Source organism: Halyomorpha halys, unplaced genomic scaffold, assembly GCF_000696795.3.
Source record: "Halyomorpha halys isolate HHAL.00 unplaced genomic scaffold, Hhal_1.1 Scaffold552.1, whole genome shotgun sequence".
NCBI lineage: Eukaryota > Metazoa > Arthropoda > Insecta > Hemiptera > Pentatomidae > Halyomorpha > Halyomorpha halys.
Window position 1 is genome coordinate 148,282 of NW_027106510.1, and position 18,705 is coordinate 166,986.

The 18,705-nt window shown below is 30.7% G+C and overlaps 1 protein-coding gene across 2 annotated transcripts in view; it reads right to left on the minus strand.

Annotated features, from left to right (window-relative positions):
- The window catches only part of LOC106684189 (cytochrome P450 6a2), a 59,767-nt gene that overhangs the window by 32,787 nt on the left and 8,275 nt on the right, over positions 1-18,705 (minus strand). Inside the window, exon 1 of one of the 2 annotated variants that reach the window (XM_014426127.3) lies at positions 17,936-17,978. The exons of the other annotated variant lie outside the window; for it this stretch is intronic. Within the exon in view, the coding sequence (XP_014281613.1) occupies positions 17,936-17,963 (28 nt within the window). The 5' untranslated portion in view covers positions 17,964-17,978. Of the gene's footprint in view, positions 1-17,935; positions 17,979-18,705 lie in introns of those variants that run through there. 2 annotated transcript variants of the gene reach the window in all.

The following is an 18,705-nucleotide window of genomic DNA, read 5'->3' on the forward strand; positions in this document are numbered from 1 at the left end:
TAAATATAGTGGGAATGAGCTCTATCATCCATATCACCATTGTCTAAAAATAGGACAGAATTCAATATTACAAAATTAATAATATATATATAAATACAAATAACTAGAAAAATAGAGGACTTCTTTATTATCTTCCGGGAGTCGGACGTTGAGTAATACTCACATAAATAGTTTCTGAGCTTATACTAATATTTCAAATGAAAATTATACTGTGTGGGCAGCTTCGAGTCGATTTATGATGAAGAATATGTATTTTTATGAACGAAACAGTGCTGGATATAACAGAATTAGATCTTAATTTACAAATGCTTCGCGAGCGTCACAGCTCTCGTCCATTATGATTAACTTGGTGCACGTAACATTAATGGAGTGATATGTTTATTAATTATTGGATGAAGGTAATAAAGATTAATCTTCTGGAAGGACGTTTTAATTAATAAGCTTTATAACTGTGTCAATTCTCCTGACCCTGGTCTTTGCCAAGTACATTAGAGAAGAGATAGGATATTTATTACGTTTATTATTTTATTTATGGACATTAATTGTAAATAAAACTACCAACAATACTAAAATATTAGCCCAAAATTTACGTTGAATGGTTTTGGAAATATAGCATTATTTTTATACCAGATCGGCCTGGTGGGCCTTACATGATTGATATAACTTACATTATATATATTTTTTAACAGTTGATTATGAGGGGGTATAGTCATACAAATGAAACCCCTAACTATATAAAATTTTCTTATTAAAAGAAAAAAAAATAATAATAAAATAAATAGATAAGAATAATGCTTCTTAATAAAAGATGAAAGTAAAATTAATAACAACAAATAATGATATTGGTATACTTAAATAAAACAAACAATTGTCTTCTAATAGTAAAAAGAAACAAGTTAATTTGAAAAAGGGAAGAGAACAAAACCATATTTATTTATTTTATGCCGACGTTTTGACCTGAGTTTCAGGTCTTCATCAGGGCTATAGAACAAAAGAGATAACAACAACATTTAGAGCAACATACAATTGAAAAGGAATAGTATACAAACAAATTTAGAATTATACAAAATATATATAAATGTATGTATGTAAATGTTGTTGTTATCTCTTTTGTTCTATAGCCCTGATGAAGACCTGAAACTCAGGTCAAAACGTCGGCATAAAATAAATAAATATGGTTTTGTTTATTTATGTCGTTTTTAGCTGACCAAACCCCCCGACAAACTTCTCCAATCTTTTATTTCTTTAATTTATTTTTTTTTTCATTTTTATATAAATATTTACATATTTTACATTATTTTTAAACCACAACATAGGTTACTTTGTTTCATGTTATCTTATTCTCTTACCTAATTTTTGTTGTTTTTATCTTTTTTTTAGCCCTGATAAAGCTGTGCAACGTCCAAAAAATAATAAATATTTTAAGATGCCATTCTGGTAATCAAGGGACAATATTAAAATTTTCATATATTTATTTATACGTATTGTAATTTTTTGTTCATAAAAAGTGGAGAGTAAGAGAATTATATAATCTATAACAGGAATTATAGAATCAGAAGATATACGCTAAATTGGCAAATCATCTGACTGTACTAATACTCGAAAATTCGATAAGGCAATTATAGTAAACATAGATAGCGAATACGACGCGGATCCTTCCTGTGGGAATGTGACCGCAAATATATTTTAGAGGAAAAGGCGTGAGGTCAGAGTATTGAAGTAGTTCTTCGAAAATTCTATAATATTTTATTCCTCGAAAACGAATAAGCAAAACTATTAGGAATATGTACTTACAATGTTTCTCTTACAAACTACTGGCGCATGCAAATGCGACGAGCTAACAATAAAATATATATATAAAAAAAAAACTTAAAGGTAAGGGATGCAGTACATTAAAAGTACTGTTACTAGAACAACGGTTGTGCAAGGAGGTATTTGGTCAGAAATACGCTCGAGCGTCACATGTTTCCCCAATTAATGGTATACACTTGATGAGGCTAGGTAGACCCTGGAGGGCTCCCTAATCCACTGGGTTGACGCACAGCAACAGTGACAATAAATAATTATCTGTCAAAGCTGGATTCGAACCCAATGAAGGCGAACTCATCATGGTCTCTCCCGGAAACTTTCGGTATAACTAATAATAATAATATATAATAATTATAATAAAAACTTAGGGAACTCGAAGGTTCGATGCCAATAGCTGTCTGTATACATCTGTCCAATCACGCTCATTCAAACAAAATCCAAAGGATCAGATGGAATCCTCCCACCTACACTTCGGTCTGTTCCTAGAACGTTCACTTGTAGAAACAGTGTTCATTAATATTTTAGGGATCTATTATCCATTTGGTATTAGTCCTACAATCTTATAGTTCAAGAGCTGGGATGCAGTTATTTCACCCTAATTTTTTACTACTTTAATGAAAACTATGTATAATTACTAGTCAAAAATGATGAATCTGCCAAGTATAGGTAGGGAGAATAACAATTGGCGGCTGTTTAAAAAAAAAATTCATTCGGAGCACTATATCTTTAAAACTACCTACAACACTAAAAAAACTTAAGAGAACATTATTTCAAGTAAAGTAAATTTGCTAAAATATGAGCCCTAATAGAGATATTTACGTTCAATGGTTCTCGAGATACAGTATTTTAAAAAGTAATATTTCATAAAAATGTACTGAAAAATCGGTAGATAGTCAATTTATTTTGGTAAATCTATATCTTTGGAACCATATATAATGGTATAAGACGTATAGGTATCTATCAGCACATAAATTAAAGCTAATTTCATGCGCTATAAAATAGTATATTACATTTATCTTCGTGTGAGCAATAGTTTTCATAATGCATGATAAATTAAATCGATTTCTGGGATATTAAATTTCTTTTTTAAATAATTTATTTATCGTTAATTACAACTGTAAACACATATACACAACAAGTAAATTTGCTGTAGGTGACATAGTGACATGATACAAACATGTGGAGAATCTACCTATTGATAGAACTTCAATAACATTTCTAGAGGAGAAGATCTCGAGGTCATCTTCTTTTCAGACGCCTAGAAGGATTATTAGGTGATGAAGGACAAGCCAGGTTAGAAACAAGTGGATTTGGGTGGTTGAGAAGTTTATCGTGGAAGGAACGGTATCTGGTTCTGGCCAAATCGGCAATATATGGAATATTGAGGTCCTGATGGATGACTTGATTTGTGACAAAGTAAGGAGCATTAAGGATTTTACGAAGGATTTTGGACTGTAAGGATTGGATTCTGGAGGAATTTGATGGTTTAGTGGAGCCCCAAAGCTCAACTCCGTATGTCCACATAGGGCTTATAATAGTCATGTAGATCAGTCTTTTGTAATGGATTGGAAGTTTAGACCGTTTGTCTAGTAAATGTTGCAATGGTCGGAATCGACGAGCAGTTTCTTGTCTTTTTAGTCTTGTATGAGGATTCCATGTCAGTCGTTTGTCGAGATGTAGTCCTTAGTAACGGATCTCTTCGACGGGAATAAGTGGGGTATTATTAAAGGATACTGTAGGGCAATAGGTCATGGGTTTACGTCGAAGGATAAATGTGATTTGGTGGCATTTATTGGAATTTATTTTAATCCTCCAGTTTTGGCACCATTCTTCAAGGCATTGGGTGGATTGGAGGGTTTGGGATACAATGGAAGGATCATTATTCACTGACAATAGGCATGTGTCATCGACATTCGTGGTGAGGGTAGTGTTAGGATGGGTTGGGATGTCAGCTGTGAAAACTGTATAAAGGATAGGACCAAGGATACTACCCTGGCATATTAAAATAAATTGACATTTTATGCTGGGATAAAATGTTATAAGCAAAATTCACATTTATATGCAAATATCATGAAAACTATTATTCCTACGATGATAAACGTTATAAATTACTTTATAGTATATGAAGATACCTTTAATTTGAGTGCTAATAGACATCTGTACGTCTCATGATGTATAAATTTCGCACAATAAATTCACTAACTCTACTGATTTTTCAAGATATAATTCATGATGTTGTTTTTTAAAAAACTGTATCTTGGGAACTATGAGGCTGGGTGGACCCTCGAAGGGCTCTCGCAAAACCCACACGGTTGACTCACGCCTACAGTGTAACAAAAAATATCGAAAATTCGTGTTAGTAAGAATTTGGTTCGTTTTTTTGTTAGTATGTTAGCTTATGTTTTAAAAACTCTTATGTTGTTCCGTTAATTTTTTTCACGTTCGTATAAAAACAATACTTACTGATCAAAAACTGACCCAAGAATGTGATAATACAGTTTTTTTTTTTTTTGCTTATATTGATGATGTAATAATGTCAGGATCGACACAATTACGTAATCGTTTCTGCTAGTAATTATGAGATATATAAAACCCATATTCATTTGATTACACTTCGATAGTTACAACATTAAATTTTTACTGAAGTATATGTTTTTAAAGTGCGCCTCATGACGCCCATGATGCTTGAGATTCAATTATTGTAGGATAAATTACTCTGGTATTGCCAGTCAGCAATATTGATTTAAATGTCAAATCGTCAAAACAAATTGCTTACTTTGTCAAAATAATATTTTTGTTGATTACACATCACAGGTCTGCAACTGTATGACGTGAACCTTGAACTTGGCAGAGATGGGCAAAAATTAGTAATAGTTGAAACTAATAGCTAAAGTTGCCATGGATACGACCCTCATTCATGAATGAACCATTGATAAATAAATATTGTTTCCATGGTAATTTTAGCTATTAGGTTCATTGTTGCCCAACTCTGGAACTTAGGACCAGGCGTTGCTTCTCTTTAGAATGTGCTGCTTGCGTTGATGAATGGACTGAGTGTAAGAAATATATTTTAAAATAAATAATTTAAATTCTATCCATTATAGTCTCAAAAAATTTTTTGATAGGGAATGTGCTAATGAAATAAAGAGGAAAATTGACAAAAATGTTGTTATAATAAATAATTTTAAATGCTTGAACTGAGTTGGGGAAGGTTACAAGCATTGTTGTGATAAAAGTTTTAAGTAATAGTATCTCGTGATAAATGATTTTGATTTTGTTTTAAGTGAATATTGACTAATTAGGTAATTAAACATATGTGGGATATACTTATTAACAAAAAAATATCTTTTACCTAATGTTTTTAATGTTTCATAGAAATTGATGTTTTTGACCTGGGCAGAATAGCCTGCATGGATTTTAGAGTTTTTTAAATTATATAATTTCAAAGTTGTATTAAGATAAGGTAAATTATAAATAATAATGTTAAGTATTTTGAAATGTTTGTAGGATCATACATGTAATAAAAGCTGTTTTGTAGTAGATTGTCCCTGAAGATGGCCGGATTGGCCGAAACGTCGGACTTATAAGAGAAATAAAAAGGTTTGAGACTATAATGGATAGAATTTAAATTATTTATTTAAAAAAATAATTTACCAGTCTCAAGAAAATATTAAGATTATAAATAAGTAAGAAATATATTTGAAAGAAAAGGAATCTATTGAACAATTTACATCGTTATACAGAGTGGGCAAAAGAAAACATTTCTGGAATATTGTATAATTTACTTTGTTAAAAGAGAAAATATGATTAAATTAAGTTAATAAATTTTGAATCGGGGCCATTTAGTTTAGTACCAGAGCCAAGAGGAAAAAAAAATGGCAGTTATTTCACCCCAATTTTTGATTACTTTAATGAAAACTATCTATAATTAAAAGTCATAATTGATGAGTCTGCCAAGTGTAGGTAGGGGGAATAAAAAATGGCGGGTGTTTGAAAAGGTCAAACAATTTTTTTTTTTCATTCGGAGCTCTATATCTTAAAAAGTAGGAACAACATCAAAAACTTAACAGAACATCATTTGATATAGAGTAAATTTTCTCAAATATAACCCCTAATAGAGCTACTTACGTTCAATAGTTCCCGAGATATAGCTTTTTAAAAAGCAACATTTCATTAAAAAAGCAGTTAGTGAATTTATTTTGAGAAATCTACACCTCATGAACCATTCGACGTACAGATGTCTATTAGCGCCCAAATTAAAGCTAGTTTAATGAGCTATAAAGTAGTTTATGATGTGTATCTTCGTAGGAGTAATAATTTTGATGATATTTACTAAAATAAAAATAAGAAGATACGCGACAAAAACTATAGCGAATCTAATAAGCATCATTTAAAGTAGAGTAAATTTGCTAAAATATGACCCTTAATAGAGCTATTTACGTTCAATAGTTCTCGAGATATAGATTTTTAAATTGCAAAATTTCATAAAAAATGTACTGAAAAATCAGTTATGAATTTATTTTGAAAAATCTGTGTCTTCAAAACTATTCAACGTACAGATGTCACTCAAATCATTTGATGATTAACACTCAAATTAAAGCTAGTTTAATGTACTATAAAGTAGTATAAATCTTCGTAGGTGTAGTAGTTTTTATGATATTTGCTATAAAATAATTTGATTAGTTCAGTCAATTGTTGTTCGGATAAAAATTCATCTTATTTATGAATATCATGAAAACTACCAACCTTATGAAGATAAACATCATAAACTACTTTATAGCTCATTAAAATTACTTTAATTTGAGTGCTAATAGATACCTGTACGTGGAATGAGATATAGATTTCTCAAAACCAATTCACAAACTACTGATTTTCAGACCATTTTTTTAAAATTTTTGCTTTTCTTTAAATGATGGTTGATTAGTTTTTCTAGTGTTGTTGGTAGTTTAAAAGGTATGCCCGAACGTAAAAATAAGTTTTTTAATGTTTTGAAACAGCTACATATATTTGGAAGACTCATCAATTTTAACTAGTAATTATAAATAGTTTTCATTAAAGTAGTCAATAATTGGGGTGAAATAACTGTATAATCGAAACGTATATTTCCATCGATAAATAGAATTCGAAATTTTACAGGATCTTCATACTTTCCCTTACTATATATTCTATACATTGATAAGTGAAAATAAAAGTGGTCTTATCGAATTTCATGTGAAAGAATCCTCTAAAACTATGCGTATAATTAGGTATTTAAAATTCATATTGACCTAAAGTTGTTTTATATTTTTTTTCCCATGAGATGAGGAAATATTTTAAGATGTTCTGCGCAGCGAAATCCTTTTGTTGTTGGTTATTTATAAAAGATTCATTCACAATTCATGACCTTGCCTACCGCTCTAATGGATAAAGCTAAGTACCAAAACAGTTCGATTCTCGCTTCTAAGATCTTTGTTTGTTTTTTCTTGTTCAGTTACACAATGGGCTTGAACATTATTCTCTAATGACGTCATCTAGATTTATGTATAATTTAATTTCTTGTGCGAGACTTGTTTGTTTATCAATTATAATAAAAGATTCACGTGGTCTCAACTTGTTTATTCTCATACAATTTCAATGTTTCAGCCATTCCGGCTATTGTTAATGATATCTTATTTAGAATATAACAACAAAGTTATTAAAAGTTTTCAAAATATTCTGCCTTTGTCAAATTTTTCTCAATCAATAACCTATTATTATTGTGTAAGCTATTATTGTTATATAGGGAGAGCGGTGGCCATAGGGTAAAGCGCGTGGCTACCAACTCCAAAAATCCGAGTTCGAATCCGGCTGGGTAGAAAATTGTTTTCTGTTACACTAGGGGTATTCATGATCTTTTATTTAACATGTTAAAACGTGTTAAATGGAGAAATAATTCCTTCATTGAGCATGTTAAAACGATATAACATGATTAAGAGTCTGTTACTAGGTCAGCTAATTGGAGAATGACGTCACGCAACAGACCAGCTGAGCTCGTTAGCACTTTGTTTGTTGTGTTAGGTTACTTGCTCGTAGTTGTTTTGATTGTGTTAGTATTTAGGATGTTTTTATAATTAATAAAGCAATGGATAACAATAATAAAAATGTAATGCCAGTTGTCAATTAGTTCATCTTAGTTCTCTTCCTTATAAGTCAGAAGATCAACAAAACACTCAGTGGACAAACTTTTCAACAAATTCCACTTTTCACACAATTTAGGCATGTTGAAATAAATTACTTTAATTAAAACTTAGAAATAAACAATGACATGAAGTTTTGGAAGGAAAGGTTATAAAATAAGTTGCTCAGAAAATCCGCTAGGGGCTCTAATGCATAACATTTAACATGACTTTAAAAACTGCTCACAATCCTTTACTTATAACATTTAACATGGTAAAACATTTTAACATAACACAACATCATGAATACCCCTACTGTAGCCGTGAGTCAACTCCTGTGGGTTCTGGAGGCCTCCTGGCGTCCACCCATCCTCATAAATTGGGTAAAAATCTGGCGGTCGAGCGCGATTCTGACCAAATCACCTCCTTGCACAACCTTTGCTCCAGTAACAGAACTCCCTTACAAAGTACTGAATCTCTGACCCTTCATGGCTTGTAGCGGTACAGTTTTAAATTTTAAATTTAAATTATTATTATATAAGCTATTACCATCCAATTCCTCTTATTACAATTGTATTCAGTTTATACTGTATATAAAAATCTATATCAATTAATGTATTGTTGATAAGGAGATTTATATAGATTGTAATGGATAGTGCAAATTGAATAATTTTTTTTTTCCCCCGGTTGTCTCAATATGCAAACCAATCTTGGGCTACTGCTTTCCAGTTTGCTGCATGCAGAACTGCATCTTTGTTGATGCTGTCCATCCATCTGGTTTTTTGCTTCCCAAGTGGTCTAATATCATATAATGAATATAACACACTCGATATTTGATATGATAACAAAAGTAAGTCACTCACAGGACATGGTAGAATATAAGATTGTCAAAAAATAGAAAAGTTGTAGGAATCGCAGGGAACGAACTGGCCGATCACGCTGCAAGAGAAGCACTCGCGCTTCCGGGACGGGGTAAAGCAATTTTAACTCCGTCAGAGATATGGAGGCCTCTTGTAAAGGAAGTCAAAGATAAACGGCAATCTTTGTGGAACGAAAGCCCAATGAGTAAATTAAAAATTATTAAAAAGGATGTCAAGCCCTGGGGTACCTCCAGTCGCAAATGCCGTAGAGAGGAAGTTGTTCAGACTAGGCTGAGAATAGGTCACACGAGGCTCACCCACTCCTATCTTATATCAAAAGAAACGCCTCCGAACTGCCAGTATTGCAATAACAAATTAACAATAAGCCATGTTTTCCAACGATGACCATATTTTACACCACACCTCAATAGCTTGGGACTAAGCCAAGATATCTCAAAAACCATTAGAGACGATGATAAGGCAATAGAATTGGTGTTTCAGTTTTTGAAATCACAAAATTTACTGACAAAAATATAACTTCATCGGAAGGAAAAAAAAAAAAAATAAAAAAAAAATAAGTAAATGAAATAATCAAATTAAAAAATAAATAAAATTTAACGAATATTTGCAAAATTAAATAAAATATAAATGGCGTTGATGACCAATGAAGTTTGGCGCCACTAAACAACCAAACAAACAAATAGAAAAGTCCCCAAATATCTTCCAAGATGGCCGACCCAAATGGTGAAGAGGTGGTGACAATTTGGTGGTTGATGACCACTGGCTCTATACCAGAGGATCCAAATGTTTTTCGGTTTGCGGCTTCCTAAATACATATTTTTCTCTATTTTCTTGAAAAATTAGAAAACTTTCCTTTCTAAAAGCGATTACCGATTTAACAGCGAAAAATCAAAAACAGATACACTGGATAATTATTGATTGACCGTGTGTATAGATGAATGGAATATGGTCCGGGTGCGGTAAAAAAAAACTCAAATAGTAAATAATTATACTATTTTTTCTTTTTGTCATATCTTTTATTCTTGTTTCTTTAAATTCTAACTTTTTTTTTCTAATTATTTTTATATTCATTATCCTTTCTGTTTCATTTATATTCATGTATCTTATCTTTTATATATAGGAAGATGGTCAGGGTTGCGGTCACAAGTGAAACAAAAATAGACTTTTTATTTTCCAACGTTTCGCCCCACATTTGCAGGGCTTCATCAGGGCTAAAAAGATACAAAATGAAACTATGTTAAGATAAAATGATAGGAAATAAAAATAAAAGATGCAATGAAAAGAATAAAAAACATAAAATTTTTTTGTTTTATATACTCTCCTGTACTTTTTTAGCTTTATATTTTATGTATTTTTATATGAAACTTTTACTCTTGCCTTTGTTACTTGTTTTTTATTCTTTTCGTTGTATCTTTTTATTTTTATTTCTATCATTTTATCTTAACATAGTTTCATTGTTGTATCTTTTTAGCCCTGATGAAGCCCTGCAAAGTGGGGCGAAACGTTGGAAAATAAAAAGTCTATTTTTGTTTCACTTGTGACCGCAACCCTGACCATCTTCCTATATATCAATTTTTACGGTCAACTATATATACATATCTTATCTTTTAATTTATATTCATGTGTTATCTTCTTAAGTGTACTTATATTAATTACTTTATTATAAATTTTCTATTATATTTTACACTTTTCTGTATCCCCACTCATTTGGTATATTTTGTTTCTTAATCACTTACACACATTGTATCCCATTATTTTACACTTTACTTTTTCTTTGTTTTTCTATCTGTTTTTTTTTTTTTTTTATTAATATATCTTCTCCCCCTATTATGAATATTACCATTTATTGTTCACCTAATTTAAATACTTTTTTACTATGTTTACTTGACAAATTATTTTCGTTATTGTGGCACAACTGCCGTCCCCACTGCTCCCAATACAAACCGTCACTTTGTCTTTGACTGCCGTCAAAACAGGTATGCATTCTGTCTCATCATTTGATTTGTATTTTTTTTTTCTTCTTTTTTCATCTCTTTATTTGTACTTTCTTTAATATTTCTTCTCTTATCTATCTGTTACTATTACCCTTTTCATTTACTATTTACAACCATTAATTTTTCTTATTATATCTTACTTTTCATTTTATACCCCTGTTATTTTAAATTTATGTTTTTTCTTTTTTCCTTTTTGTAACTATAGTGTTTGTATCTTTTTTAGCCCTGACGAAGCCCTGCAACGTGGGGCGAAACGTTGGCTCAATATAATAGTATAATTATTTACTATTTGAGCTTTTTTTTACCGCACCCGGACCATATTCCATTCATAAAGAGAGATACTATAATTATATTATTTCAAAATTTTTTGAGACAAGGTAATTATTTATTAAATAAATCAAAAATTAGTATCCAATTCTGTATCAACACTTTATTTTTCACTAGTCCAACATTACAGCCATTCTAGCCATCTTCAAGGACATCTAAATATTTAACAGCTTATATTATATCATCATTCTTAAACATTTACAGCAACATTATTATTCACTATATAATATAACATACCTTCTTTTACCTTTTTGTATTGAAGGTATGTTATATTATATAGTGAATAATGATGTTGTTGTAAATGTTTAAAAATGAAGATATAATATAAGCTGTTAAATATTTAGATGTCCTTGAAGATGGCTAGAATGGCCGAAACGTTGGACTAGTGAAAAATAAAGTGTTGAGACAGAATTGGATACTAATTTTTGATTTATTTAATAAAGAGATACTATTTTCGTACAATTTAGTGACTAAAGAATAGGTGGGAAAGGCGTGCTTGACCAGAAGACGTTTCAAATGATGCGGATTGAAAAGAAAGCAATGAAAGACTCGAAAGTTGCTATATCCTTGGGATTTTGTCAACATACCCGCCGAGGAGCCACGGAGCACACTTTGGGAATCACTGCTCTACACCAATGACTAGTAGGTTAACTAGTGGCGGTGAGTCAGTGGGTGGGTTGCATCCCTGCCTGGTGGGTGAAAGCACCAGAAACCGGTACGAATCCTCCTTATGGTGACTCTAAAATTTCCAGTAGACTCCAAAACATTGGAGGAGGTGGGGAATCGGGACTCTTCTTGGTGGGTAAAGGTTTATTGTCACAAAACAATCAGTAGTTAATGAATTTATTTTGAGAAATCTATATCTCAAAAACCGTTCACATTACAAATGTCTATTAACAATCAAATTAAAGTTAATTTAATGCATTATAAAGTAGTTTTTATACGTTTATCTTCGTAGGAGTAGTAGTTTTCATGATATTCGACAAAATTAATGCACAAAATGATGATTTGTAGCTTTTCGAACAAAAATTTTGATTTATCGAAAAATATATTTCAGGAACCATAAGACGTACAGATGTCTGCTAGCACTCAAATTAGAGCCAGTTAAATGTAGTAATTTTTATGATATTTTTCAAAATAAATTCACAAAATGTTAATTTTCAGTTAAATTTAAATTTGTTAAATTTCAGTTCGGATAACATCTTTGAAAATATCATGAAAACTACTTCTCCTGCGAAGATAAACATAAGAAACTACTTTATAGTACATTTCACTAGCTTTAATTTAACTACTTGTTGACATCTGTACGTCTTACGGTTTTTAAAATATAGATTTCTCAAAATAAATTCACAACTGATTTTTCAGTACATTTTTTATGAAATGTTGCTTTTTAAAAAGTTATATATCGAGAACTATTGAAAGTAAATAGCTCTATTAGAGCTTATATTTCAGTAAATTTACTTTACTTTAAATGATGTTCTCTTAGATTTTCTAGTGTTGTTGGTAGTTTTAAAGATATAGCTCGGAATGAAAAAGTATTTTTTTTTAAATTTTAAAAGAGCCGCCATTTTTTATTCCCCCTACCTATACTCGGCAGACTCTTCAGTTTCGACTAGTAATTATACATAGTTTTTATTAATGTAATAAAACATAACTGTTTTTTTTCTCCTCTTGGGCTCTTGTGCAATTATAACCCTGTGATTACACAATAGATTCTAGTAATTTTTCTCTTTTCACTCTTCAGGACCTTATAAATTGTTTAATTAATTCATTTTCTCTCAGTTAAATTACATACATTCGACTCATTAACCCAACCAGCATATTCTAAAGTGATGTAGAGTGCCTAATCCTCAATTAAAGGTGCAATTCATACAGAGTTGAGGCAATGTTGATATTTTTTATTATAATTCATTGTCTAGATCAGTTATTCTTCCTGGGGCGCCACGAAATATTCAATTAAACAATTCGTCGATTTTCTTGGAATTTCCAATTCTCGAATTTTTGCGCCAACAATCGCTTATGCTGACAAAATTCTAAGAATATAGCAACTTTCGAGTCTTTGGAGGTTTTCTAGTCTTAATATGGATATTTCCGGAACAGTTGAAATTAAATATTTCATATCATCCCAAGGAAAATAGTAAGTATATGTTTTTAATTTTCCGTTGAATGTTAAATGGGTAGTCGCTTTTAAAAAAGAAAATTTTCAAATTTTTCTAGAAAGCCAAAATTTTAGTAAAACAATCTGATGTATGAAGGGCGCCCCTGAAAAATTCTATTATTTAGGGAGCCCCAAAAAAATTGGGAACCTCTAATCTAGACTATTACTTGTATTGCAGAATCGGCCTATTTTTACGTTTCAAAATTAAACAAAAATTGCAATTGCAAAATACTTTTAAAAAATTTATATATTGTTATTGAATTCACTTACATTTTATTAAAATCACTCCCAGATCAGACAAAAATATTACGATAATTGTCAACAAAGCTATTAGCAGAGGAAAGGTATGCTGTTAAATTATAAGATAATATTCAAGTGCAAAGATAAAAATAATATTCAATGAGGTTTTGAAATAAAAAAAATCATTGTTTTTCACACATTTATGATAAAAATACTTTTTAATCAATTATAATTTTTATCAATAAATGGACTCAACATAAATGAACAAAAAACAGATACATGAGAGTAGGAGATGACACAGAAAACATCACATGAGATTGGTGTGTACAAGTTTGAAAGAGAACAACTCTTTACATATTTTGGCTCGAAGAAGAACTCAGGAAATCACACGTCGCACATCAGCAGCATATCAGGGCTTTTTAAAAAGTTTATTGGTATTTACCACTATAAAATATATATAAAAAGTAAATTCGAAGTTAGCTATGCAATGCAGACATCTGGAGAATCTACCCATTGATGAAACTCCAATATCTTTTCTAGAGGAGAAGATCTCGAGGACTTCTGTTCAGACGCCTAGGAGGATTATTAGGTAATGAAGGAGAAGCCAGGTTAGAAACAACCTTACCAACAACAAAAAATAGGTGGGTTTGGGTGGTTGGGAACTTGGTCATGGAAGGATACGAATCTGGTTCTGGTAAAATCAGCAACATGTGGAACATTGAGGTCCTGATGGATGACTTGATTTGTGACAAATTAAGGAGCATTAAGGATTTTGGACTGTAAGGATTGGATAGGAGAGGAATTATAAGGTTAAGTAGAGCCCCAAAGCTCAACTCCGTAGGCTTTATTATAGTTATGTGGATCAGACTATCAATTAAAAACTAATAATGTTAAGAACTAATAAAGTTTAAGAATATTAAGAGTTAATAAAGTTTAATAATGTTAACTATTAATAAAGTTTAATAATATTAAGAAATCCTATCAAATCACCTTTACCTTTCGTCGTAAACCTACTGACTGCGCTACAGTTTCATTTAATGATGTTACTCTTACCCCTCTCGAACAGATACGCTACCTTGGAATACATTTGGACAAACGATTAACCTGGAATCCTCACACAAGACTGAAACGACAGGAAACTGCACGTCGATTTCGACTATTACAGCACTTACTAGACAAAAGGTCTAAACTTCCAACACATTACAAAAGACTGATCTACATGACTGTAATAAGGCCAATCTGGACATATTGAGCTAAGGGGCTCCACTAAAACTTCGAATTCCTCTTGTATTCAATCCTTACAATCCAAAATGCTTCGTGAAATCCTCAATGTTCCTTACTTTGTCACAAATAAAATCATACATAAAGACCTTAATGTTCTCTATGTAACCGATCTAGCCGGAACCAGATATCACTCCTTCCATTATAAACTCTCTAACCACTCAAACCCCATAGTTTCTAATCTTGCATCCTCTTCCATACCTGACAATCCTCCGAGGTGCCTGAAAAGAAGATGGCCACGAGACCAGCTAATGTAAAATGTCATTAGAGTGCTATACCAATGGGTAGTTTCTCTACACGCCTGTAACACTCCAATTTAACAATCAGATTTACTAAATTTATTATAATGTACAGTTGTAAATAGCAATAAATAAATATTTAAAAAAAAATAATATTAAGAGTTAATAAAGTTTAATAATGTTAAGAATTAATGAAATTTAATAATTTAAGAACTAATATCTAGCCCGAACCAGATAGCAATCCTTCCATAATAAACTCCCTAACCAGCCGAACCCAATAGTTTCTAACCTGGCTTCCTCTTGTATTCCTAACAATACTCCGAGGCGCCTGAAAAAAAGACGAAAAAAAAAGAAGATGGCCTCGAGACCTTATTGTGTATAAAGATTATTAGAGTGCTACCAATGGATAGTTCCTCTACATGCCTGTGTCATTTTGATCTTGAGTTTTTAAGAAAATAAAATTATAAATATCAATTACTAAATTTTAAAAAAACTAATAAAGTTATAATGTTTATGGTGTCATGTAGTTTTTTTTTTTATCTTAGCCTTCGTAGTTATTAGCGAATAAATACCACTTGGCCACACAATAATATTAAATATATCAAACAACTTGTACAGTGCAATACCTCCCATTGGTATGAAATTGGCATGGCAACTATTACGGTATTAACTACGCAAGCGTTTTATTCAGTTCAAAGTTGTGCATATTGCAATATTTCCTGGATTTTTTTTCAATCGCAGTTTTCCAATGACTATTTTATAAGGAGAAATATTTAAGGAAGATATTGGTGTAGTTAGAAGTGGCCGGCGTTAAGATCGAATACTTTCCTCATCCTGGAGATCACAAGGCGATCAGGAAAAAATAACGACTCTTGCGGTCGGGGGGAAATAGGTTTTAGTCTTGTTTTGTAATTCCCGTCAATGGAAATGAGGAACAATCGGAAAAGTGCATACCTCAAATTACAGCTGCTGAATATAGTTATAGATATTAAGTTATGTGTTCCAACTCAAAGTGAGTCTCATTTCACTACTAATATTATAAAACTACGTCCTAAATGCTTAAAAGTAGAGGGAAAAATATTGGGTTACTGAATTATACATAGTACAAAAGCCCAATAGGAGGAAAAAAACAGTTATTTCACCTCAATTTTTGATTACTTTAATGAAAACTATGTATAATTACAAGTCAAAATTGACGAGTCTGCCAAGTATGAGTAGGAGAATAAAAAATGGCAGCTGTTTCTAAACTTTAGATTAATTTTTCATTCAGAGCTCTATATCTTAAAACAACCCTGAACACTTGAAAACCTAATCCAACATCATATAAAGGACAATAAATTTGCTAAAATGTGAACAACAGTTCCAAAGATATAGTTTTTTAAAAGCAATATTTCATAAAAATCATTACTTAGTTAATTTTTCGATAAATCTATATCTTAAAAACTATTCGATGTACAGTTATCTACTAGCACTCAAATTAAAGCTAGTTCAGTGTACTATAAAGTAATTTATAATGTTTATCTTCATAGGAATAGTAGTTTTTATGAATTTGCTAAAATAAATTAATTTTTAGTTGTTCGGACAAAATTATATGTGAAATATTTATATTCATATACGAATATTATAAAAACTACTACCCCTACGAAGTTACGTGTCATAAACTACTTTATAGTAACATTAATTACTTTTATTTTGAGTGCTGGCAAACATATATACCTCTTATGGTTCTTATGTACCTAGAATACAGACGTCTATTAACCCTAAAAAAAAAAAAGTCAAATGTAATAAACTAAAAAACAAACTAAGGTATGGCTAAAATTTATATAAAAATGAACAGAGTAAATTTTTATATATAATAGTTTATATAAATATATTTTTATTTCTAATATTTTATTCATGATAAATTTTCACATATTTTACTATTTTATCATTTTTAACCACACCATAGCTTATTTTTATTTCATGTCTTATCTTACTCTGTTATTTAATTTTATTTATTTGTTTCTTTTTAGCACTGATGAAGCCCTGCAACGTAGAGCGAAACGTTGGTCCCTAATAAACAGTTTATTTACTATTTGAATTATTTTTACTGTACCCGGACCATCTTTCTTTATATTACAACATGGTCAATCATCGATCTTCTAATAAAAATATATTGTTGTAAAAATCATGTTTAATAATCTTTATTATTATTTATTTTTTTTATTTCATATCTGTATTGAATATTTTTTTCTTTTAGTTTATTTCATATTTTACAAACAACTAAAATTAAGTAACAGAGTAAGATAATAAGATAAGATATGAAATAAAAATAAACTATGGTGTGGTTAAACATGATGCAAAATGTGTGAGAATTTATTATGAATAAAATATTAGATATAAAAATATATTTATATAAACTATTATATATAAAAATTTACTTTGTATAATATTATAAATTCTCACATATTTTTTTATGATTTTTAGCCACACCTTAGTTTATTTTTATTTCATGTTATCTTTTTCTCCTACTCTGTTAGTTATTTTTAGTTGTGCTGAGGCGAAGGGTGTTTCGTTAGTGAAAACCGAACCCCCCAAAAAAAAAAAAATTAAGAAAATGAAATAATTAAAAAATAACCTTCCAAGTGATAAACAAATTTAATTTAATTAAAATATAAACAAAAAATCAGCTGTTGTGTTGTTACAAAAAATAAACAATGAAGTGTGAAGTAAAAAAAAAATTAATATATATGTGAAACACACACAAATGATAAGTTAATTAGAAGCAAATATATATATATTTGAATTGATATGTTATATCGAATATATATATATATATATATATATATATGAAGCTCGATGAAAGAAGAAAATGAAAAAAATAGTCACTCACAGATGATCAGAGGGGTTGATATGCCCATACCGATAATAACAATAAGAATGTTGAGTTAGTAGAACAGAATCACCGCCGGTGAGCTGGTGAGAAAGAGTGCCAGCCCGACAACTCCAACAAACGTTGACTACACAAGGGTGTCTGCCGGCAGGTCGGCGAAAAGGTTACAGAAACAAAAAACAAACCAGCCCCAACAAAAACTTGGCTCAACAAACAATGGCGGCAGAGGGTCCGTGAATCACACCGTGCCAATACCTCCTAAGATCGCTCCAGTGCCTAAATATACACTGTCATATACCATATCCACAGATGGGCAGGCACTGGCCCTAACTGCCACATATGTCTGTCAGCACTCAGAATAAAGGAAATTTAACTTAATAAGATATGTATATTATTAATAATAATTGCAATAACTGGAAATTATTTGTAAAGTAATAGTAGAAGAGCCGGGAAGAAAAAAAGGCAGTTATCTCACCCCAAATTTGATTACTTTAATGAAAACTATGTATAATTACTAGTCAAAATTCATGAAACTGCCAAGTATAGGTAAGAGGAATAAAAAATGGCGGCCGTTTAAAAGCGATAAAAAAATTAAATTTTTCATTCGAAGCTCTATATCTTAAAAAGTAGGAAAAGCACAAGAAAACGTCATTTAAAGATGAGAAAATTTGCTAAAATATGAGCCCTTAAAGAGTTATTTACGTTTAATAGTTCTCGAGATATAGCTTTTTAAAAAGCAAAATTTCTTAAAAATCTACTGAAAGATTAGT